General features: G+C 39.6%; 1 protein-coding gene across 1 annotated transcript in view; it reads left to right on the top strand.

The window, feature by feature from the left end:
• The window catches only part of LOC126184350 (rho GTPase-activating protein 100F), a 294,918-nt gene that overhangs the window by 83,244 nt on the left and 186,212 nt on the right, over window positions 1–25,462 (top strand). The window contains exons 8-10 of the mRNA XM_049926729.1: window positions 2,377–2,660; window positions 8,988–9,166; window positions 24,334–24,559. Of these exons, the coding sequence (XP_049782686.1) occupies window positions 2,377–2,660; window positions 8,988–9,166; window positions 24,334–24,559 (689 nt within the window). The remainder of the gene's footprint in view (window positions 1–2,376; window positions 2,661–8,987; window positions 9,167–24,333; window positions 24,560–25,462) is intronic.

Genomic DNA, 25,462 nt, shown 5'->3' with positions numbered 1-25,462 from the left:
AAACTGCTTGGAACACATTGATTCCAAAGTAAACTGGTAACTCCATATTAATCATGTCTGCAGAAAAATGTCAAGGGTTTCCTGTCTCACATGGAAATTATCTGATCTAGTGAGAAATGAATATCTTAGGATAGCTTACTTTGGAATTTTTCAACCTCACATATCCTGTGGGCTGTTGTTATGGAGTCACTCACATCACATAAGTGATGTGTAACTGATTTAAAAAAAGGCTAAGAATAATATGTAAAATTGGTCCAAGAGAACACTGCCACCCTTTATTCACTATGACCAAAATAATGACTGTGATAAATCTTTATATCTGTGCATTATTGATATATCCTGTCCGCCGCTCGTGGCCTCGCGGTAGCGTTCTCGCTTCCCGAGCGCGGGGTCCCGGGTTCGATTCCCGGCGGGGTCAGGGATTTTCACCTGCCTCGAGATGACTGGGTGTTTGTGTTGTCCTCATCATTTCATCATCATCCAGGAAAGTGGTGAAATTGGACTGAGCAAAGGTTGGGAAATTGTACGGGCGCTGATAACCACGCAGTTGAGCGCCCCACAAACCAAACATCATCATCATTATTGATATATCCAAAAAACAACATAGCAGAGTTTGACACCAGAGAGAACATACACTGTCATGACATTAGAAATGAGATGATTAGTGGCGTTCCTAGGCATAGGTTGACTAAAACAGGCACCTCTCACAAAGTGAATTGTTTGAAATTTTTTAATAAATTGCCACATTCTGCAATCAATACACCTTTCAATAATGTTAAAAGTAGGTTATATAAATGGTTAATAAACAATCTGTTCTACAATTTAAGAGAATTCGTAGATACTAACAGTGCAGACATTGAGTTTTAGGATTATGATTAAAATTCTGTTCTACAGTTTAATATAGGATAAATTATTTGTACGTGCAATGTGAACAGTAACTAATATAATGATTGCTATTGTATATCAGTGTAAAGCCCATTCTGCTACATGGGGTCAATGGGTAATAAAGAATCTGAATCTGAATCCTGAGGCAAGCGGACCCACAACTGTTGTAAATAGTCCTTCATATCCTGGATAGTGGCAATGGGATAGAGTTGACATCCAAGCCACTTCAACAAATGTACTGTTAGGGACTGATATGGGGATCTTGTTGGTCAACATGAGTACCTCAACATCGTGCAGACAATTCATAGAGACATTTTCCATGTGTTGATGAGCAGTGTCCTGTTGAAAAATGGCAACATGATACTGTTGCATAAGAAGTAACACATGAGGACACAGGATGTGTTGTCAGCATTCCCACAAGATCCAGCAACCATGACACGAAGTCATACCCCAATGGTGTCTCACACTATGACGCCAGGAGTAATAGTGTTGTGCCTCATTAAAACATTGAAAGACTGGGATCTCCCACCAGGCCATTGCTGTGCCTGCCAACAATGATCAACCAGGGTGGTGCAGAATTGTGATGCATTGCTGAACACAGTACAACATCATACTTCAGCAGTCCTTGCTTCCCAGTCATGGCACCACTCCAGTTACAACTGTTATTGTTGTGCTGTTAATGGCAGCCTACTGATCGAATGGTGATTCCCTGGTCTGGCTGTGGCTAGTCTCCAATCAATTGTGTCGTGTGACTTAGAATGTTGCAGGGAATCTATTACTTCTTATCAGATGGCAGCAACCGATGTGAAGAGTTTATGATGTGCTTGGTGCCCAGTACAGTTATCCTCCCTTTTGATGGTCAGCTGTGGTCAACAGGGACATTGATGACGAGTATGTCTCCCTCATCTTCCCATTCAATCCATCATCAGACTACTGTCACATCTGAATGTCTCAGAAAGCGGATATTTTATGATTCAGCTAGTCAGCCAAATACAGACCCGTACTGAGGACCCTATAAACATTTGTCAGGTACTGATAACACTGTCTTATCTGAGTACCTGCCTCTCTATGTCCTTCAAAGTGATCACACAACATCTGATGCTGGTCATGCCATTTATATACCTTAAAAGGGCTGGTAAACAACATCAAACACAAAGAGCACTAATGCACTCTAGTGGCCATTCTACCTGTCATAGAGAATTGCAACTCTAATCATTTACATATCTGCCAATGATGTGTATGTGTACGAAACTGCATTGACATCTTACTATGTTTTCTGGGTGCTTCACTTTTTTTGTCAGGTAGTGTAGGTGTGTATTAATCTGTTATCAATTTAACAAGCTTACATGTGCAAATAGGTCAATACCAGGGAAGGGTTTATTGTCCTTTAGTTTCTACTCTTTTATCAAGTTAATCAAATTTGTCCTTATTGTGCTTTTTTCTCAAAACTAGTAAGTGTAAATTGACAGTATATGTTCACACTGTTAATAGGCAGGGATTAAGCACTCCTACTACATCAAGAACACCAACATTATCTCGAGCGCACACTGGAACAGCTGTAGTAGGAGGTGCAGTCTCAGCTGCTTTGAGATCAAACTCACTGCCAAGAGACCATAGAGGGAGAAGTCATCACACTGCCCAGCAGGCAAGGCATCATGTGGTACACTTTGAAAGGGACTCCAGGGTGGCTCCTTCCAGCACAGGACTGATTGACCAGGAAGACAGTGATGGTGCAGTCTCTGCACCAGAACTACCGGTTACCAGGAAAGAGAGAGGTATTTTTCCTGTTTCTTCTACATACAGTCTGTATTTGTTTCATGCAATTTTAAAAAGTTTGTTTGTAAAATTTCCCTTTTGAGACAATTGAACTGAAGTATGACACACGTGTACTGACTAGAGAGAAAAGTAAATCACTCAAGTACTTCTTGGTTGCATCTTGAAATAAGAGATGATTCAAAATATTATACATGATATTGATACAAAATGTGAAAGTGATAACACAGGCAAAAAATGTAAACTGTGTTACAGTGTAATTCTAGGTACATATACAAGTTTCACTTGTGCATAACAGTGCATTAAAGAAAGAGCCTCGTACAATAACATATACTTTTTTCATTACCATGTGATGGCATGCTGACTGGCTCTTTGTAATGAGCTTTCTCCCATAATGTTCATGATAGTTCTGAGTGAAAATAGCCCACAGTGCTGTTCTACAGGTCATCTTATGTAACCTGAACTCATGCCCAGACAAACTGCAAAATGGACATCCCACTGGCACTAAATTATCCCATCCACTATGACCTCTAAACAAAAGCATGAGAGCAGACATAAAAAATAATATAAATAAAACTTAGACTCATGCCACCACATTGTGCTGAGCTGGTACCTACATCAAATACCACTGCCTCACTCACCATTCACCAAAACCAACTCTCTCACCAAAACATAGTGTTGCATGTGGGTAACACTTTCCAGTGAAATGTATTGTGTTGGAAAGTGAGATGACCACTTCCTGACATCAAATTGTTACAATCACCCAAGCTGAGAGGTATATGGTTTGGGAGAGAGGGATGACTCATGCAGAAGCATGCAGAGAAACACAAGCAAGTGTGTCATTGAATTTGTTACATCAAAGGTAGATAGCTGGCCTTGCACTGAACTCAGCGATAGCACCATGCAGTGTGTGTGGGTCAGTGGCAACGTGAATGCTAGAATCAGTGCCTTTGGCATCCAGTTGCCCAGCCTTGCGGATGTAGTGATTCTACTAGCACCATAGCTAAGTGACTGCCACATGTGTTAACTGTGCCTGTAGCCCAGAACACTGCTGAATGCTCCCTCAAGCCCGATTCGTGGATCCCATGCAGAGTGCTGAATGGAAGCAGCTGATAGCCATCATTGTAGTGAGCCTAAGCAGCTCCAGCTCTTCACCCAGGAGGCCACGAGTTTGTGCTTGAGCCCCTCACCTGTGGATGGCAGCTTGCAGTCAACCAGACAATGCCACCCAAAGAGCAGAGACTAGCATCCCTCTCACTCCTCATGCTGGTACAGCTGCAAGGTGTGACATGCTCGGCCACAGCATGGTGTGTCCATGCAGCAGATGTTGTAGGTAGCTTCAGCAGGCCAGTTGGCTGCCAGTATCCATCACCAGAAGGTCATCATGGTTGACCAGTGACTTAAACAATCATCATTCTCTCCTGTTCTAGATGTGGACAAAATGGCAACATGACTGCTGCTTTGAGGCTCCAGGCTCACTTATTTATACATCTTTTCCCTATGCCTCTAATGTAGTTCCTCTGGAGGGAACAAGTGGAGTGCTCTTTGATGATTACAATGTCAGCTTTCCTCAGCCCACTTCAGCCCCTACACACAGGTCATTAGGTGCTGTTGTAACTGCAGTGTATGTGTTCTTCACAGCATGTCAGTGCCCTGTGCTGCTGTGCCTTAACTATTACCTTCCAGCCATAGCTGCATGAGATTACAAGAATTCCCCAAATCCGTGCCTGTACTTATTCATGGTGCAGCAGTATGTTTTATTCATTAAGGCACTAAACTTGAAAATATGGTGCAAACATGAGTGAGCTAAACATCAAATCTCACTACAAAGGATGTAGTGTCAATGTCACTGACACTGTCAATAATGTGAAGAGTCCTTCTGTGTGGAATAGACAGACTCTACTGAATCACTGAAGCTTGTTGTTAACTCTGTAGCACACTGAGCAGGCGTTGCAATAATCTGACACACAGCTGAACACAGATTGGCAACTCAGCTCTCCAGATGAATGTAAATACTCACTGGCAGTGGCAGTGCACTGAACTTTGTTGAAGGTGTAGCTGGAGGTTGCATCATTGTTGATCACTCTGCCCGGTAGTAACTTTCCTCGTAGTGGTCTCGCTGGTGGTGCCAACTATGAGTGTGCACTTGGATCTCTTTGATATCACATTCCTCCCCTCTCTCAAACCTTTGCTCTGTCATTATGTACTGCTGGTTCCTGGAATGATGACAGGGGCAAGATCTGAATGCAGATGTCTGAGATGGGACCAGGTCTGTAATTGTGGCTGATGCTAGACCCCTGTCCATATGCAGTGTACACTTTGAGAGTGGCCGGGAACACCATGCCAACCACAGGGTGCACATCTGCATCCAGGGACCCCAAAGTTGTGGATGGGATGTCAATGATAGTTGCAAAATCTTCTGTGTTGGTCTGGTGGATGCCTGGAGATGGCACCTTCATGGACATTGGCACAAGCTGCAGGATTGGTGGTGACACTATAGGCACCTGTTTCATGTCGATCACCATTGGTATCTCAACCACAATCCATTGGTGTCTCAACCAGAAGTGATGACTGAGGTGGGTAGAAAAGCAGAGATGGTGATTACTGTTGTGAATCCCTGCCGCATGCTGTGTTTGTGAACCAAAAGGCTGTAGCAGGGCATGAATCCAGAAACACTGTAACTGTTTCTGATGTTGCTGGTGCAGCTCTATCAGATGTTGAATGATTTATAAAGATGTGCCTAAAACTTCTTTCGTGGCACCCTGCTCCCAATGCCTACCCTTGCCAAATACTCTGAAAAAGGCACTGTTCTGAGGCTGAAGTCATGTACGGATTGGCAGAAAGTATGGCTTCTGCATTGGCCACAAAGATATGCAGAAGAGTATGATGATTTCAGCCATGTAAGAGTTTGGGCCACTGACTTATTGTCATATGGAAAAGAGATGTAGATAGGCAAAGGTCCCCTTGGGCCTTGATCCTGTGTATAGAATGAATGCAGCTTCTCTATTTGTGTCTTGAATGTGCATACAAAATGTGGATGAAATGGTGCCATTGTGATATGCTGGATGCCATTGTCATTGAAAAATTGTTGAAATTAACCAACATGAATTGCAGGTCATTGTCAGAAATGATGATGCCTAACAGATCTTCAAATAAAAAAAAAGGAGGTTGAGGCTGACACTGTACAGACAATAGTGGTGAAGTGCATTGGGACGATAAAGAGAAACTTGTTATAAACATCTACCAGCAGCAACCACGGTGTATTTCAGTGGGTTCCTGTGGAATCCGCAAGTAAGCACTGCCAGGGTCCCTTTGGGTGTGGCAAAACCATTGCAGTGGAATGGACTTGGGTTCTGCACAGGTAGTGCAATTTTAAGCCATCTGTTCAGTTTGGGTATCCGTGCCTAGCCACATACAATGGCGTCCAGCTAGCTGCTTGGTGAATACCACTCCCCGATGACCTTGATGCAATAGCTTCAACACTTCCCACTGGAAGGACTGAGCGACAGTGGCCTGTACATCGTCATTCTCAGTATGAAGAAGAAGGACACCCCATTGTGCAGAAAGCACATGTTGATGCACAAAGTAATGGCATGCCCAGGGGTGTTGGACTTCTTTAAGCTATGAGGCCATTGTAAACATGTTGCAAGACCACTCAAAGATCTGGGTCTGAAGCAGATTCCTGTACAGTATGATGATAGACTACAGGAAAACCGTGATGGATGTGAATACCCTATGAATCAATCTGGAAACACAAATCCTCAACTGAATCAAAATCCAGATTATTTGAATATGGCAGTGCTTGCCAGAGGAAAAACATTTCACCTCCCTGGATGGGCACCGTTCATAGGCGTGTGCTGTGTAACACTGGGGGCACAATTTCTTTGTATTAGACTGCAAAGTGACACACGCACAGCATCATTGAATGTTTCTAACACAGGGCTTTGCCTACATCTCAACCTCTGACTTCATAGAGAAATGAGTGTGTTGTGCACTTTAAACTACAGAAGTGGACGGAGCATAAAATATTTACATTTGTGACATCTACAGTAGTATGAGATCCAATAATAGAAGGCACAGTTTCTAAAGGAGGATTCAGTAGCCCTCAAAATAGCAGTGCAGATGAGTGCATAAGTAATTGTGTCATAAAGCATGATGTCACTATAGGATAGTCCACACGAACACTTAAATTTGCAGTGTGTGGTAAGACCTCTTGGTTCTGTGACTCACTGTTTAATTGTCTTCTCCAGTTGCTTCCTAAACCTAGAAAGCTTATATCTGGCAATTGTTAAATGCATTTGAGTATGAAAGAGCTCAACTAACTTCTGCAGTAACAATTCGTACTTAGTGTCCTCCTGTTGAAAGTCCAGAAACAATTTGACAGACTACCTAAACATTTCAGCACCAACATTAGAAAGGTAATGAGCTTCATGACTCATACTTGTTATGCCACAGGCAGAGAAGTACTTCAAGTTGAGCATGGTATTCAGCCCAATCATCTTGCTGGCCATGAAATTCTTGGATATTGGATGTGGTTGTGGTTTGTTGAAATGCAGCTGCCATTGCAAGTATTTGTGTAAGTTGAGTGACACACTGCACCAGCTGTTGAATCTGTTGCCCTTGCAACAGTACCACACCTGTTAATTAGAGTTGTTCCTCATAGCAGTTTTGGTGATAGTGCCAATTGTGAGATGTGCACTTCAGTATCTCAATGACACAATGTGTAGGATATAGCTCATGTCTGGAAAAGTAGTGGACCAGTTCCCTAGTTGGCTCAAAATGTGTTATCTGAAGCCTTTTGTTCACATCAGGAAGAAACTCAAATATTTTCCTTCCTGTGTCTGTGGAATTCCAACTCTGTTGCCACTCTTCAAATATTAAATTCTTCGTTACCAATGGAAATTTGCCAGTTCCCCGAGAATTTCATGTATTTTTCATATTGTTTATTTTTCAGCAAATAGGTGGCAATCTTTTTTATTGCATGTAGGTCCAGGGGACATACACCAATCAATAAGGCTGGGACATTGTAGATACAGTGCTGCAGGCTCCACAGCATCGTAGTAGAAGTCCTCACTGGACTTTTCTCACTGCAGCAGCAGGCAACCAAACACTGAAACCATAGCCCGCAATTGCAGTTAGTACAGACTAGCAGTGCAGTCTAAGGGACAAATGAAATATCCTTGGTTCTGTATTAATAGGTTTATTCATTATACTATTTCCTCTCCTTGCTATAAATTCTGTGGGTTCTATCTAGAAATACCAAAGTTTTCATAAAATTCTTCTGCTTTGTAGCTCACACCATACTACAAAATAAAGGACCAACATTATATGTAAAAATTCTGATGACAGCCATTTTCAATAGTGGTTAAGCATTAGTTCCTCATTTTACAATTTGACATAGGCTACAGCATAAACAAATTTTATAGAAACTGAATCCAGTCACAAAATTATATAAACATTCAAATAACTGTTTCCATCTTCAACATTCTTACATAAAGTATTTTGTTTTGATGTTTGGAAAATTAATTTGTTCTTGGTGTGTTTAATACATGAATATATTTTCTTAAACAAAATTAGACAATTGCAGTGTTATTAACTTGACTGAATTTTCTCATTTTGAGAAATCAGAAGAAGCAATCTGTCTTACATGGTAAAAACTTTGTAAGCCAAGATCACATAAAAATTTCTTTATTTACAAACATCCTGTTTTGATAGACTTTGTTGTCATCTTCAGGTCTGTAACATAGTGCTTATACATGGAAAATATATCGTATTATGACTTTTGACATAAAAGTTGAGACAGAAGCTTTAGTTTGTCATTATTGTGTTTTTTGTGCCATAACAATCATCTGTTAAGTGCTACAAATATGGACATGGCCCATGTCACAAGTTGCTTTTTGCTTTTAAATGTTTTATTTATGACAAACATTTATATAATGTGCTACATTTTATTTACATGACAATTTGGCTTAAGGTCCAATTCAAAATGAATGCATTTTATAACAAAAATTTTGAAGATATGGAAATGTACTGTTCAATTTCTGTTTTTTGTAAGGCCAAACTGAAACTTCTGTGTCTCCAGTATTATGTCATAACTCATGATAAGAGATATATTCCATGTACATGCACTATGTTACAGACCTGAAAATGACAGAAATGTCTATCAATACTGGTTGCTTGTGAATAAAGAAATTTTTATGTGATCTTGGCTTTAGAAAGTTTTTAGCAATTTATTCAACTTTGTTAATAAATTTTCATTGTTGATCTAATTTTAAAGGAATGCTTATGGTGTCTCCTCCAGATAACTCAAACTGTAAAATTTATTTCAGGGCGTATTCCATCCTCACCAAGTGTGTTCACAGCTGATGAATATCGAGCTTGGTTGCAACGCACACCATCTACAAGTGCAATTTATGAACGTCTCAGGGCAAGCAGAGATGTTCTACAAGCACAGCGAGCACAAAGGTTCACATATAGTGCAGAAAATTTGTTAGATAGAACAAGACAGGTGAGAAGAAAGAACACTGAACATTACATTGCCGGGTACTTAGTAGGAAAAGAATTTACATTTTCTGTTCTGATTCTGTTATCCACTTTTCACGAAAGTGTGTAAGAAGAAAAGAAAGTCCCAAAAAGAATAGCAAGTCATCAACTTCTATCAAAATGCCACTTCTGTTCCAAATCAGATAAAATAGTATTAACATCTAAGATGCTCTATGTGCTCTGCTGTTGTGTTTTTATCTACAGATTTGTCATGAAACTGATCTTTGGCTTAACTAAAGTGAGGTTGTTAGTGGTGGGATGTTAAATCAAAGGACATTACTTAATTAAAGATGAAACATATTGCAGAAAGATGGCTTATAACTCTTCCTTAGTTCTACCTTACATACATGTGAGATAGAGGAAGATACATTCACAGACTATGAAGTGGTTGAAATAAGAGAATCAATAGCTTTTAAGCAAAGAGGAAAAAAAGGCTATAAGGCAAAGGAATTAAAGTAGAAAAAAAAGTTGGAATGGAATGGACCAAGAGAAAAGTGCAGTGTGAAGTTTAAAATACAAATCAGACAAGTCTGGGTGGAGAATACCTCATCTTGGCATTTATCCTCCACTGTATTTATCTACATTTGTTTCCAATCCCCACTCTATCACTTCTGTCTGGATCATTTCCTCCCTCCCCACCATGAAAAAGTCATTTACACAACATCAGGTTATTAATAACATAATTCACTTTGTAATCAGACCCATTGTGTGCATAACAGTGTATATTGCCTGTTGCTTGCAATTCCATATGTAGAATATGACTGGTATTTTTCACCAGTTTTCCACAGTATCAAAATTAATGCTTTGAGAAGACCACTGTCCCATCAGGACAGTAATATAGGGATGAGTGTAGGATCTGAGTTGGTGCTGGAAGTTATTTTAGACTTTTGCGGGTGGATCCATTGTGGCAGGACTCAACATTGCATTCCTCCTGTTGATCTCATCTCCTCTCCCCCTGTCTCACATCCACTACCTCTACTGTTCCCAAGTCCCTCACTTCACTCCATGAAACTACACCCACACAGTTCCATGTGTGGTTTATACACACAGACCTCTCCTAGTGCTTTCCTCCACTATGTTATGCGCCACTTCCAACTTCTCTGTCTGTGACAGGGTGGATTCACTGATGCCACATTCATATTCTGTTCCCTTGGCAGTACCCTCACTTCCCTCCTGCCTTCCTTTCACACCCTCTCTTCCTTGTTCCTCACCCATTCTACCTGATACAACCCCTGACTTACGAGGCAAGTCATTGTTCAAAAACTTAGTGATAATTTCAATCTTGTTAACGTAGCTATCAACTGCTCAATGCCTCAAATATCCAGAGAATAGTTACTTTCTCCAGTACTTGCAGTAGGCAGGACTTTCTAATATCATATTAAGATATATAAATATCCTGAGAAAATACATTCTCTGTGATAACCAACAGTCTGTTAGCAAGTCATAAATTATTTTGAAGTAGAAAAAGTGGAATCTACATGATTTCTTTCATGAATCAACAAGAGAGCACCTGTAAAACAAATAAGTTACATTTTATTTCGCTGTTGTTTTTAGAATGTACACCAGTTGTGATGGAAAAGGCTGGAAATTTTGTATGAGGTGGCAATTGCATTCTACCTCAAAATTTCTGGATCTCCACTATAGCATCTGCTTTAACTAAATCACCAATGACACTTATTGAACTTAAAGCCTCCTTCCTTTTCTTCCATTAAGGTACAAGAGATTGATATAAAACAGTACTTTTATGAGTCATTCCTATTGCCTTCTTTTGTACTATCTTTCAATCCATGCAAACCATAGGTACTAAGGTCCATACCACTCATCTTTGCATTTGTACAAGAAATGAATGCTGTCTGCATTACTTCCTAAAGGACTATCTGAAAAATAAACTCCGCTTCCATTTTACTGTTGCCAATTTTGAGCTGTACAGCTCTTTTGAGGAGTAGTCAGGATTGGAAAGTGATGTGTGCTTGTAATTAATATAGGGTACTCAGGTTTATAAAAAGAAACTGTATAGATTTATTTGCTCATGGTCTTTACATGGCAAGGATTACCAGGGGAAAGAGAGAAGATAACTCCAGTAGCCCCAGCCAAATCAAAGGAGAAAGGAAAATTCAAAGGTGAAGGAGTTAAGCCATTTAGTGTCTGCCCTAGGCAGTGGCTTTGAACAGAAGAGAGAGATGTTTTTCTGTTATGGCTCTGAGAGTTCTCAGCCTCACAAATCAGGTGATCTTGTGACATTATTTGATTGACAAGCTCCTTTGCTAACAGCAGTTTGACTTATTCCACCATGAACCATTTGAATGTTCTAGCATCACTGAAAAGCACTGGATGAAATAGGCAGATTCTTTGCAAAATTCAAATAATTAAAATTTCTTACGTTTGGGGCCTGGGGGCACCTGGTACATTGCGTCCCCTCTTCCTGAAAGAGTTCACCATGGGTGAACATAACAGTCTAAATGGGGCCATAAATCTAGGGGATAACAATATTTGGTTTTTATTTAAAATGCAATATTTTAATTTCATTTAACAATTCAAATCTTGGAAGGTGAGTATAATTGTTATATGTGGTGACTACAGTTGTCAATGCAGGACTGTGGTGGCAGTGGTGTTACAGAAGTATCCAAAGCTGGTTTCAGAAACAGCATTGAGGTGTACAAGCAACTGAAACACTCGTATGAGAAGGATTAGGATATAAAGTAAAAATAATCAGTACATGTTTAAGGTCGATCATTTTCACAATTAAGAAAGCAAATGAATGATAGATTTCTAGTATTATTAGAAGCGGTAATGGACACAATTTGATCTGTATTAGAACAGAGTCTGCTTGATGTTGAAAGACCTCCTTGTCAGGCTGCAGTCAGTTTCGGGCACCAATTCAGTGACAACCTAATGATAAGGCAGATTGAAGTCACAGAACATAATTTTGAAATGCAACAGTTTGTTTTAACTGCGATCAGGGAGGATGGAAGCATTGTAAGTCAAATTTATTTTGAGTTCATTGTCATCACCATTTATGTCCAGTAAGTAACTGAAAATGTATTAATACGTGGAAGGCATCAAGTCAAATACTTGATTAAATCTTTCTGAATATTAAACAGGATGATGTATAAAATTAAATAGGTTTGATTAACAAAATTGTAAAATGACAACTGCAAAACGGGACACTTCTCATGTGAAACATCAGTCTATAGTCACACTCAGTATTGGAATAGCAAGCAGGGCAGGAGTCACTGCAAGAACAGTTATATTAAGTAAAATATGGCAAAATGCTGCAATATGAATGGCAGCTCCATCTAGTGAAATTTGTTGGTGTCTTTGTGCCATCAGTTACTCCAAGGAAATGAATACTCATTGTTGTTAGTACCTGGGGGGAGGGGGGGGGGGGGGGAGTGTTGCGTCATTTGGGGAAAGAGACGAAACTGCGAGGTCATCAGTCTCATCGGATTAAGAAAGGATGGGGAAGGAATTTGGCCATGTCCTTTTGAAGGAACCATCCTGGCATTTGCCTGAAGCGATTTAGAGAAATCATGGAAAACTTAAATCAGGATGGCCGGACGCGGGAGTGAACCGTCGTCCTCCCGTATGCGAGTCCAGTGTGTAGTATCTGGAAGAGCTAAAAAAGTAGGATTTAAACAGAGAGAGAAGTTGTATTCTGGAATACATAACAGGAGTGCTTCAGTAATGATGTTCAGAGTTTCTTTCAGCTGTGCAGTGGGCCGAAATTCAGGTCCCAGGATGTAGCAATGGAATGCTTTGAATAGTAGTCTGTTATTATGCAGCATTACTTGCTATGTATGGGGAGTGAAATTCTAGGTGGAACACATGGGTGAAACCAGAATGGAGTATGGGACTGTGTTGAACTAGCTGATTCTAATGCCATGGAACAAAGGCTGCATTAACTTGACTATCAGTCAGGGATCAGTTGAATATGTTACATGTTAGATAAACTATCTTCAGTATGTTCCAAGAAAAAATGGATTCCACAAAATCTGCTGAATTTCACTGCCAGTGTCTACTTGCAGACCAGGCATGTGGTGCAATGTTGGATTGCACTTGTTCTGTGGTGGTAGAACAATAGGTGTTTTGCTTCATAGTAGAGTGGGATCTTATTTCTGCAGATTCCTTCGAAACGACATTGCAGCCTTCTCCAAGATGATGGGTCGTGGTCTGCATCTTTGTAATGCAAGTTTTCATATTCTATAAACTTTGAACATGACTTTGCCATACCAGACAACGGTGAAAACTATGTAGCAAGTATGTCTCAACATAGTGATATAATGCAAACATATGACAAAACTATTCAATAGTAGAGGCAGATAATAAAATATAGAGGAATGAATAAAAGAGGCTGGGATAATGTAGACCATGTAACATACAAATGTAAAAGTAATGATGTATTAGTAGCACAGGGGTCTGCAAGTCATGTGGAGCCCTGTTAGAACACACAGTGGCGGACAGGCTTCAACTGTGTGGATGGTATTGTTTGACAAAGTTCAGATGTCCATAGAGGACAGGCTATTGTCTGCAGTATCAATCCAATGGAGAAGAGGTACTGCACAGACAATAGCAATATTGAACTCATATTTAAAAGAAGCTATAAGGCATATAGGTAACTTTTCAAGAATGACACAAATGCAACACTTAAGCAAAATATACTAGTTATCAGGGTCTGATTGAGGCAAAAACAAAACAGAATCATCAACATGGTTAAAAAACAGATTTGCATATAAAATACTAACTCTGCCTCCCATCTAAGACTTAAGATAAAATTTGTTCTCAGTCTTTAGCCTATAAATCATATAGAGAGACGGAATGAAAATAATAGCAATGTGAACTCATCAGTTACTGTGTAACAATATTAGTGCACATTGGCTTTTGTACTGAATGGTTCTTTCTGATCTTTGGTGAATCCACTACAGCAGATGGTATTTTGCTACCTTTATACTTGTTTAAGCAATAAAAATGAAGTACAGTCTTCCAGTCTGGGAGCTGTAATTCGGCACTGAGACGTGACACAAAATGCAATATCTGCAGTGTTCTATCTGAGGTGCATGTAAATTTCTTAGTTATGCATGGTTTCATGATGATATGTCATATCATTACATAACCTCCTACTAGGTCTAGTGGGATCCTAGCATTCTTTTGACTACAGAACTGTTTCCCCCTTTTATGTCTTTGACCACAAGGGGAGGACACTTACTGATGTGCCACGGGTAATTATGAACAAACAATTTATTAAGTCAACAAACATGGAACATGAGTAATATAAAATTAAAGGGTAACTCCTTGATGACAAGAACAAAATAAAGAGTCACTTCTGGACAGCAAGAAATAAGGTTACACAGTATCCACTAGTAAGAAGGTTCAGCCAGAGTTAAAGTTTCATCACTGAAGTAAGATTGCCTCAGAGTATTTGTAACTGACAAGCCCCACAATGCAGGGGTCTGAGGTGAACAATGGCAACATCCATCCAGTGAGGCCATGGTTGGCATGTGAGTGGCAGTTGTGTGGTGATGGTGTAGTGGCTCGTAGAGCGTAACATACTGGACTCACAAGACTGTGGTCAGTGGCAAGGAAGGACTACTTGGAGCGATGGCGAGGTGGCTCGAGAGCATGCTGCTGACAAAGTCCATCCTCACTGCAAATGGTGGGCTGCTGATTAGGCTGCTCACAGATATGGTTGGCGTCAGAGGTCACAGAATGACTTTGTTTTGGAAATGGCAGAATGACAGGCTGGCTGTGGGCTGGATGGCTGGTTAAGTGCATGCCTAGCAAAATCATACTCAAACAGTTTCCAGGAAGGACATGACTAGCATAGGAAGTAGGTCTGTGATTGTGGCATTTGAAAGGTTTATTTGGTCTTCACCCTTGCCCTCTCTTAGCACACAGGAGATAAGTTTGAACGTATTATTTTTCAACATCTTTCTTTCACTGTGGCCACCAATAACAGCCCGCGATGTGTGCTTGCGTAGTGCTTTTCCCATTATGACACGCTTGTATGCTATCATGGCATTGTTGCAATATTCACTTACAGATAGGCATTGGCACTACTATCTGTTTTCCAAGACATATTTTCTTATATAAAATGTCATCTCGTGTACAAAATCTGGTGAGATGGCCCATTTCTTACACTCAGCATCAGGTTCTTGTGACGTTCTAATTCCTCTGTAAGCATATCATCCACTTGCAGGATCTTAATTTCCCTATTCAAGGCATCTGCCTTCTGGTTTAGCTTGCCTGGCTTGTGTTTGACTATTTATTCATATTCATCAAGTTTTAAAGCCCATATGTCAAGTCAGCTGCTGGGATCTTTTAAACTCGAAAGTCATTGTAAAGCTGCATGATCTGTAATTATTATGAACTATCATCAACATGGGTAACACCAAAAGTAATGAGTGCCAAAAACAAATTCCAGAAGTTCCTTTTTGGTAGTGCTATAGTTTTGCTCAGCTTGATACAGCTGATGTGATGTGTAACCAGTTGGTTTTTCCCCACCATCTTGTATGTGACTCAAAATGAAGACAACAGCTACATTGCCAGCATCACATGACACATTAAAAGGTAGAGCAAAAACCAGGTATATGAAGACAGGTAAACTTATAAGAATTTCTCTTCGTATTAATGAGCAACTCTGCTGTCCAAACAAAAGGAGCTCCCTTCTTTAGCAATTTCATGAGTGGTTTTGTTGTGGCTGGATAGTTCTCTACAAAATGATGATAGTAAGTTGTTAATTCAAGAAACAGTAGCAATTATTTAATGTTCCTTGACACTGGAAAATCATTCACTGCCTCTGTTAACCACAGAACTGGTGTGTACACCATCTTCCACATTTATATGGCCTAGATAGTGCACTTGTGATGGGACAAAACTGCACTTTACTAATTTCAAACTTAGATTAGCATCACTAACATGAATTAGCGCATTTCTCAGTCATTCTGCATGGACTTATAATACTTAAAAAGATAGTTGTGTCATTCAGGTATATGAGACATATGGTCAGCTTTAAATCTTGGAAAAGTAAATCAGCAAAGTGTTGAAATGTAGCAGGAGCATTTTTGAGGCCAAAGGGCATCCTTAGGTGTTTGTAATGCCTGGATGGCACTACAAGATCTGTCTTTTCCAGATATTTTGTAGATACAGGAGTTTGATGGTAGCCAGAGTGCATATCTAATAAGGTGGTGAAGAATTTGCATTTGTCAAGGTGATCAAAAGTGTCATCAACCTATACAAGGGGATAGGTGTCCAGTTTTGTGACATTATTGATTGACATATCTACACAAACTTGATAAGCCTTTTCGTCTTTACTCGTTCTCTTTGGGACAACTGCTATAGGTAAAGACCAGGGGCTGAAAGGAGGTTCAATTACTCCTGCTTCTAGAAAATCTGAAATATTTTTCACTACTATGGGCTACAAGTGATATAGTAAATGATAAGGTTTCTGGACTATAGGCCTAGCATCACCTGTAAGAATCTCGTTGCATGTTAAAGAAATTGCCAGACGTTGTTTCATTTCTTCAAACAAACTTGGAAATTCAGCTAGGATGGGGCACAACACATACCAAAATGCCTTACATGAATGTTCAAGTTTCTTTTCAATTTCTGCTTTCATAGGGAATGTAACTGAGACAGAATTATGCAAACTGTTCTTTCAGGCAGTTCGTTTTCTTGGCATGCTCTTATCTCATCAATATTTACTTCATGTGCAATGGCAAGTGTAGTACACTGGGGAATTTTTATATCTCTGTTTCCAAAATTATTTATACTCACTGGTAAAAAAACACACTCTTCTGTTGTGTTCATTCAAGATAAACTGCACTTCAATGTTTCTGTTTACTGTCTAAAACTTCATTTCTTGTTAATGCATCCACTAAGAAAATATATCCTCTTAACAAAACTTTATTTAGCTCTGTCCAAACAATTTTCCCTTTACCGCCCAATATTTTCTCCACTTTTTTTTTTTTTTTTTTTTTTTTAACTTCAATGCTGTAGTATTTGGTTTAGTGTGTTGTTGGAATGCGGTCATTCATTCTGGACTCCCTTGTGTCCTTATAGCAGGGAAAAATGCCAAAATTGTGGACATTTCCCCCAAATTGGACTTCTTCTATTTGTAAGTTAACTATGCCTTGAAAATGGCACAGGAAATTATGGCCTAAAATGGCATAAAATTGTGGCCATTCTTCCAAACTACACTCCTGGAAATTGAAATAAGAACACCGTGAATTCATTGTCCCAGGAAGGGGAAACTTTATTGACACATTCCTGGGGTCAGATACATCACATGATCACACTGACAGAACCACAGGCACAAAGACACAGGCAACAGAGCATGCACAATGTCGGCACTAGTACAGTGTATATCCACCTTTCGCAGCAATGCAGGCTGCTATTCTCCCATGGAGACGATCGTAGAGATGCTGGATGTAGTCCTGTGGAACGGCTTGCAATGCCATTTCCACCTGGCGCCTCAGTTGGACCAGCGTTCGTGCTGGACGTGCAGACCGCGTGAGACGACGCTTGATCCAGTCCCAAACATGCTCAATGGGGGACAGATCCGGAGATCTTGCTGGCCAGGGTAGTTGACTTACACCTTCTAGAGCACGTTGGGTGGCACGGGATACATGCGGATGTTCATTGTCCTGTTGGAACAGCAAGTTCCCTTGCCGGTCTAGGAATGGTGGAACGATGGGTTCGATGACGGTTTGGATGTACCGTGCACTATTCAGTGTCCCCTCGACGATCACCAGTGGTGTACGGCCAGTGTAGGAGATCGCTCCCCACACCATGATGCTGGGTGTTGGCCCTGTGTGCCTCGGTCGTATGCAGTCCTGATTGTGGCGCTCACCTGCACGGCGCCAAACACACATACGACCATCATTGGCACCAAGGCAGAAGCGACTCTCATCGCTGAAGACGACACGTCTCCATTCGTCCCTCCATTCACGCCTGTCGCGACACCACTGGAGGCGGGCTGCACGATGTTGGGGCGTGAGCGGAAGACGGCCTAACGGTGTGCGGGACTGTAGCCCAGCTTCATGGAGATGGTTGCGAATGGTCCTCGCCGATACCCCAGGAGCAACAGTGTCCCTAATTTGCTGGGAAGTGGCGGTGCGTAGGATCCTACGGTCTTGGCGTGCATCCGTGCGTCGCTGCGGTCCGGTCCCAGGTCGACGGCCACGTGCACGTTCCGCCGACCACTGGTGACAACATCGATGTACTGTGGAGACCTCACGCCCCACGTGTTGAGCAATTTGGCGGTACGTCCACCCGGCCTCCCGCATGTCCACTATACGCTCTCGCTCAAAGTCCGTCAACTGCATATACGGTTCACGTCCACGCTGTCGCGGCATGCTACCAGTGTTAAAGACTGCGATGGAGCTCCGTATGCCATGGCAAACTGGCTGACACTGACGGCGGCGGTGCACAAATGCTGCGCAGCTAGCGCTATTCGACGGCCAACACCGCGGTTCCTGGTGTGTCCGCTGTGCCGTGCGTGTGATCATTGCTTGTACAGCCCTCTCGCAGTGTCCGGAGCAAGTATGGTGGGTCTGACACACCGGTGTCAGTGTGTTCTTTTTTCCGTTTCCAGGAGTGTATTTTTAATATAGACTGGTACTTCTTTCCATCTATTTCCAGTTCCACATATTGTGAATCTATTGGGTAAATTACTCTTTTTTCCCAATCCTCTTAGTCTGCAGTGTGGTAGTTTTAATTCTTGACTGTGAGTAGATTTAAAAAAAGTAAATAAATAGATAAATAAATAAATAAACCTTGTGTTCCTGTATGAATCATAAATGTAGCTTGCCTATCATTGATTTTTACCTTGCAAAGTTACATTTGCCAGCTGAATGAATCCTATCTCTCATACTGGATTCGCTTTTCGGATGGGGAATGATGGATAGTGGCAGAACTGCTCCTGTATGCATTTCCCACATTCATATTCCTTTGAGCACCTCCGTAAGCCATTTGGTTAGCTGAGTGATGCTGTATAGACCAACAAGTCTCTCTCTCATGTCTGGTCTTTCTACAATAGGCACATGCTGGAGCCAAAAACTTAGGAGCTTTGGAACCTGGGCATTTGCAATGAGTACAGCACACATTGGCAATGAATGCCCTGGTGGAAGATTGGATGAACTGCCGAGACCTCTTGTGCAGAAATGCGAGTCATATAGCCTCCCTTAGTCTACTCAGAAAAGCAGGCTTTACCTTAGCACCTAATTGTGGGCCAGTCCCATGAACAAATACATCAACACAGTGAGCTTTTTCTTCTCTGATAAATGTTTCATTCTTTTCATTACTTTCCCATAGTACATATGTGTGACATGACACAGCTCTTGTTCTGTCAGCAAAGTGCTCTAAATCCTTTCTGGAATTTTGGCATAGGGTGGAAAGTTGGTCCCTACAGTAGCTAATGCTATGCTTATCTCCATATTGTACAAGGATTCAAATGCCTTGGTATTTCTGAGTCCTTCCATGGTATTAACATAAACGCATGCCTCTCCTTGCAACTAAAGGTGAGTGACTCCTACCAACACTTCATAACTTCATGCAAACAGTTTCCCTACAGCTATTTCACTTTGTATGAAAATGTGGAAATTTTTGCCTTGTTCATCTCTGAGGGTAGGAATCAGTAAACACATTGCAACACTAATTATGGGCTGGGGTAGAACTTGCTGTGGGAACCCCAGAAATGGGGAAGTGAGGCTAGCTACAGGCACAGTGCTGCTTTGCAGTGTCGCATTTACTAATGTCTCATAAGGCACCAGTTCATCATTCTTCATCCAGAGTTACTCAGGCCTTGTTTACCTGTGAGGATTCTTCTCCAGCCGTTCCTGTTACCTAGCCAGAGGCATCGTTTTAAACCACACACATAAACACTAAAGTCTTCAGTGGCATCTCATGGTTACAGCTCAGGCAATATTGGACACAGTGGCATCTTATCCCTAAAAGCGAAGTTCGTGACTTACATTTGTTGATTGACAAATGGCTTTGCAGCATTATACAGCAAGATGACATTGGTGCCTGACATTGGGTGGTGCTAGGTCTCCATATCCAAGACGTCACCTTGTGTGAAAGTGGCAGAGATGACGGGTGAGGTCGGTTGGCCTCTTGCATCTGCAGCAGCACATAACTTGATGGCACTGCACGATGGTTTCATGCATCTGCTCATTGCTCAATAATTTGTATGCAGCATCTCAAAGCCAAAAACAGGGTGAATGCAGCATCCCAATTTTGATGCCACTTTTCACACCCTCTCTGAGATGTGGTCAGGATTGGAAAGTGGTGTGGACTTGTACTTAATATACAGTACTCATGTTCAGAAAAAGAATCTGTATAGGTTTATTTGCTCATGGGGATTACATGGTGAGGATTGCCAGTGGGCAAGAAAACTCCAGTAGCCTCAGACTCATCTTGGAGGAGAAGGTAAAAACTAAAAAATGAAAGAACTAAGCCATTTAGCATCTGTTCTAGGCAGCAGCTTGGAACAGAGAAAAGAGATGATCTTTGGTCAAGGGTCTAAAAGACCTCAGTCTCACAAGTCAGGTGATCTTGCAACATGATTTGATTGGCAAGCGAGCTTTGCTGATGACAAATCTGTACTGTTCTATCCATGACAAGTTATCAGCAGTGGGCATTATAATGTCTGAAGAGCAAAAACCAAATCAAGACAAGAACACAAGCCAGAACATCAACCACCCACATAATCAAGATCAAACAGTAGAGATTTTGGTAAACACTTGCAAACATCTAAGAGACTGAATATCCACATGTCAAGATGCTAAGCTAGTAAACATATAACTGACTTGAGTTGACAGCTGCCTAACTTGGCTCCTCAGAAACCAGGGGCTCTCTCCAGTACACACAGCATGGGTGCCCCCTGTCGACAACCATCGTACCCAGTTTGCTAGCTGCCAATATTGCTGCTTCTGCATCCTCCATTGCCACTGCATTATTGGCGGGCAGACTTTTTGTAAAATTTAAATAATAAAAATTACTCATGTTCAGAGCCTGGGGCACCTTGTACAGAGCAGTGTTTTATCAACAAGTTTGCAGATACTAATCCTTGTGTTGCTGAATGATCCTATTTTGCTGCAGTAAGTCTGACAGCTGTAGGTGCTGTTCATCTCATAGAGAAGCATATTTTGATTAACATCTTCCCATTTCTTATTCCAAAATTTTTAAGTACTGTACAACAGTTCTCATTTCTTGAGAACCTTCTTGGCACTATTTTAATACCAAGAGAGGGTGCTGTTTCTCCCTTATTTAACTATTCTCCTTTGTACATATCTTTGGGTACTTAGCTTAATTATTTACTTAAACTTGAGCTGAAGTACTGTTACTGATTACTTTTCTAAGTTAAATATTTCTATATAATTTCTGATAATTTACCTGTGCCATCCACTGCACTAAAATTTAGGCTTACTTCTTATTTTTGTAGCTCTTTGTATCATGGTGCAGCTACATTAAATTAACTAATCCCACTCAGTATGTGAATGCCCTGATTGTGATCAGGTCTGTTTATTCCCAATTAATCACATCAATTTAGATTATGAGTAGTATTTTTAACAATCTGGTCCAGTTAATTTTTGGGTATAGACTGTCAGAACAGTTTCACAGAGAATGTCATGTTTAACCAGTTGTGAGAACCTAATTTTGCAGTTTGGTACAGTCTTTTTCATGTATAACTGCATGATTTGGGGACAAACATACCAGTGAACTAGGTTTTTCAGTTGCAGTCTGTTTAGTGTTTGTAGTATTTATTTATACAATTTGTATGCTAGCTTGATTCAAACTTTCCTCGATTATATGAAATAAACCGTCTCTCATACAATGTAATTTGTCATCATGGGCTGCTGTTATGGTCCTTTCATCATTCTGAATGAGAACCCCAGGCATACATGCTGTGACCATAATGTAGTCCTCACCACTTATTACCACTATTTCAATAAGTAGTGTTTGTATTTGCTGCATTTGCAAATTGCTGATAATTATTAGATCCTTTCCCCTCTGCTTTCTCTTTAGCCTAGTAGTGTGTGTTGCAAGCTTTTCAACAGGAGATGTGTATTACATTGAGTAAGAGGTATTGCCAATTCAGACAATCATTGCAGTAGCTCTGGTTGTAGGGCATTTGTAGTACATGTACCTTATTGGTGTGTCATCATTTTGCATGCATCCACCCACCCACATAAAAACACACACACACACACACACACACACACACACACACACACACACACACACACGCAACACAAAATCATAACCTCATTATCTTAACTGTGTAACAAGAGCAACTGACTCAAACCTCACTGTCAACCTCTAACAATCTTGCCATTAAAGTGAGGTTAAAACTTTGTCTTTCTTCCTTTGACCCTCACCAGGAAACAACATTTGGTACTGATTTTTAATATATTTACTTGCTACTAAATAAATAAACTCACATAGCAGTAAGAGCAGAATAAAATATAAGCCTACAATAAGAGTGAAACAGATTGAAAGAGAACAACACCATACTTAGAAATGTGCACTGCATAAAGGAAGATGCACAATAGAATCAGCTACTGGCACAAAGTGAACTTTATTGGCACAAAAATGTTAGCATTGTGAATATATTGGTAACAAATAGATCACACATAAGATTTGTTACCACAAAAGGCAATAAAAGTGAAAAATATCACAAATCGCAAAAAGATGCACTGAAATCAAATATATACAACAGCCGAAATATCATACAATGTCCATAATTTGTCTAGTACACAACTGTTAATCATAAGAGTTTATTTCTTTTGAAATGTATTTCTGTGACAGCAAGCTTCCAAAATATTCAAAATATATGATGTGGTATACAGCATGGAAATTTGTAAACAATAGTTTAAAAATTACAAAAAGATAAACTAAACAAGACTTTTATTTTTCTGTAAAAATTTTTAATCATCAGTGTTCACTGAACTTGTTATTGAGCTGTGGGGTCCTGCTTGTGCAAAAAATAAAAATGTTTGAGTCAGCTAAAATGTTTGACAATAACATAAAAGCACAACTTTACAAACACATTCTGTAGTCAGTATGCTATACGAAATTACTTTTGTATGTTTCATTGTAGACTGAAAAAGTAGGTAACACAGAGGATTAAAATAAATATATTTAAGAAGGAAAGATTTTGAAATAGAAATCAGGACATTAGATATCACCTTCACTAACAAGCTGTTATTAGTTAATTTTCACTTTTTATTAAGTAGTAATTCATATGAAGGAAAAATTTTTAGCCATATTAACACTATGCTAGACTGAATAACAACTCAGAGTACAAGTACTGGGAAAAAATATCTATGGAATTTGTTAAGAATTTTGAAGAGATTGTATTATTATTTGTCATAAGTGTTTTAAGGAAGCCATAAATCTCTAGAAGTTTGGAGTCATTTTTATTATCATATGTAGAAATCCATTGTGCAGAATTTAAAGTGAATCTTAACTTTATCTCTATGTCTGATATGTCATTGCAGTACAGTGTATCTAAAACTGTTCTATTTTGTACACATATCATAAAATTTATGTTTTGAAGAGCAAAATAACGAATTTGAATATAGATGTACCAAATTTCTACTAGGGATCCAGTTAACTTCATTTTGCTAGTATTTTATTTAGTCTTAAAATACCTTTATAATGAGTTTTTGTTTTGTAACTAGGTAACCTTGCACAGGAAATAACAATGATGATACAGCACTTTTTCTGATATACTTCTGATTGGACAATATCAGTGAAGTTGTATCATTTTAGAAATATACCAACAAATGACTTATTTCTCTGTTAGCCTTGGATTATAATAAAATATGTTAAATTTCAAAATTAAGTTATTAGATGTAAAGCAACAAAAATATCCAACATAAAAATAGTAGATTATAGAGACCACATTACTTTGAACATCTTAATAAATGATCTTTGGCAATTCTGTTCATTATTCTAGGAATACACTAATGTGCCAAGAGCAGCATACATTTGCATAAAGTCGTTCTGAAAACAAAATACAAGAAACAGGAGCTATGCAACTGTTTGTCTTGATTCTTTAATTCTGAAATAGAGCTATTTTGCTAAACAAATGTGAAAACCATACTTTATGAGATATTTCTTTTTCCCAAGGAACAACCTTACTACTCATATCGACCTCATGTGACAAGCACATTGGATAGACATCAGTACTCATCACGTTCAGGTAGTGGGACAGGTCTCAGTACGTCCACGGGCCGTGCCAGTTCCATGCGACGCATGCGTCATTTGTTGGATCTGGAATCACGACATATCCCAAATCCCTCTCCAACAAGAACACAAGATCCTCGCTCTCATCTGCTGGATATAAATCCTGCAGGTAATGTAATATAGCTTCTGAAATTATGAAAATGTATTTGATTTGTCACTACAAATATCACTGCTTTTAATTTTTGTTACTGTGTAATAAACTGAAGAACACAAAATATAATCTTCATCTAACTGAGATTACTAGTCAAGTTAAGTATCATTCAAATCAGCTTTTTGCAGTTTTGTACAAATGTTTTACAGCTCCATTATGTATAATGGTGTGAAACATTTCTTGTAACAGACATGTAAAACTTTGCAGGAGAAGAAAGTTGAACAAACATTGACATCTATGTAAAAATAGTGATTTACGCTTAATAGGAAATGACCTCACATGTTCAGTTCAGCAGAACAGTATATTCCAGATTCCAATGTCCAGAGTAAGCCTTGCATTTGGACAAAGATTTTTGATATTTAAATTACAGCTGAAACTCTCATGCAATTCTTTAAAAAAGAAATTCAGAAAGTATCACAATTATAAACTGATCAAGCTATAAAAATTTGCTAAACTCTTATAGACCTCTTAAATAAAAAAAAAATATATAAATAATAACAGTAGAACAACATGAGAGCTAAACCTGCCTTCCAGAACAACAATTTGTAATCACAGAAATTTAACAGATAAACTTTGTAGTGTGTAGTGAGTGAAGTGTTATGAAACAATGTGTGTGTATTGTGTGCAGTGACTGATAGTGAGATATGAGTGAACGGTGTGGCATTACATTCTTTTAATAAGTTATTTGTAAAAAAAGTATTGGATACAGGAGTAAATGTAACGTTTATGTGTAACTAGAAGTCTGTAAATATATATGTATACAAATTAGCTTACTTTAAATTGATCTAACCTTGTAAATATGAATATAATAGAGGGAAACATTCCACGTGGGAAAAATATATCTAAAAAGAAAGATGATGA

This window comes from Schistocerca cancellata, chromosome 4 (genome assembly GCF_023864275.1).
Source record: "Schistocerca cancellata isolate TAMUIC-IGC-003103 chromosome 4, iqSchCanc2.1, whole genome shotgun sequence".
In the NCBI taxonomy this organism is placed as follows: domain Eukaryota; kingdom Metazoa; phylum Arthropoda; class Insecta; order Orthoptera; family Acrididae; genus Schistocerca; species Schistocerca cancellata.
Note: the sequence above shows the minus strand (reverse complement) of the source record. Positions and strands in the feature narration are given on the sequence as shown.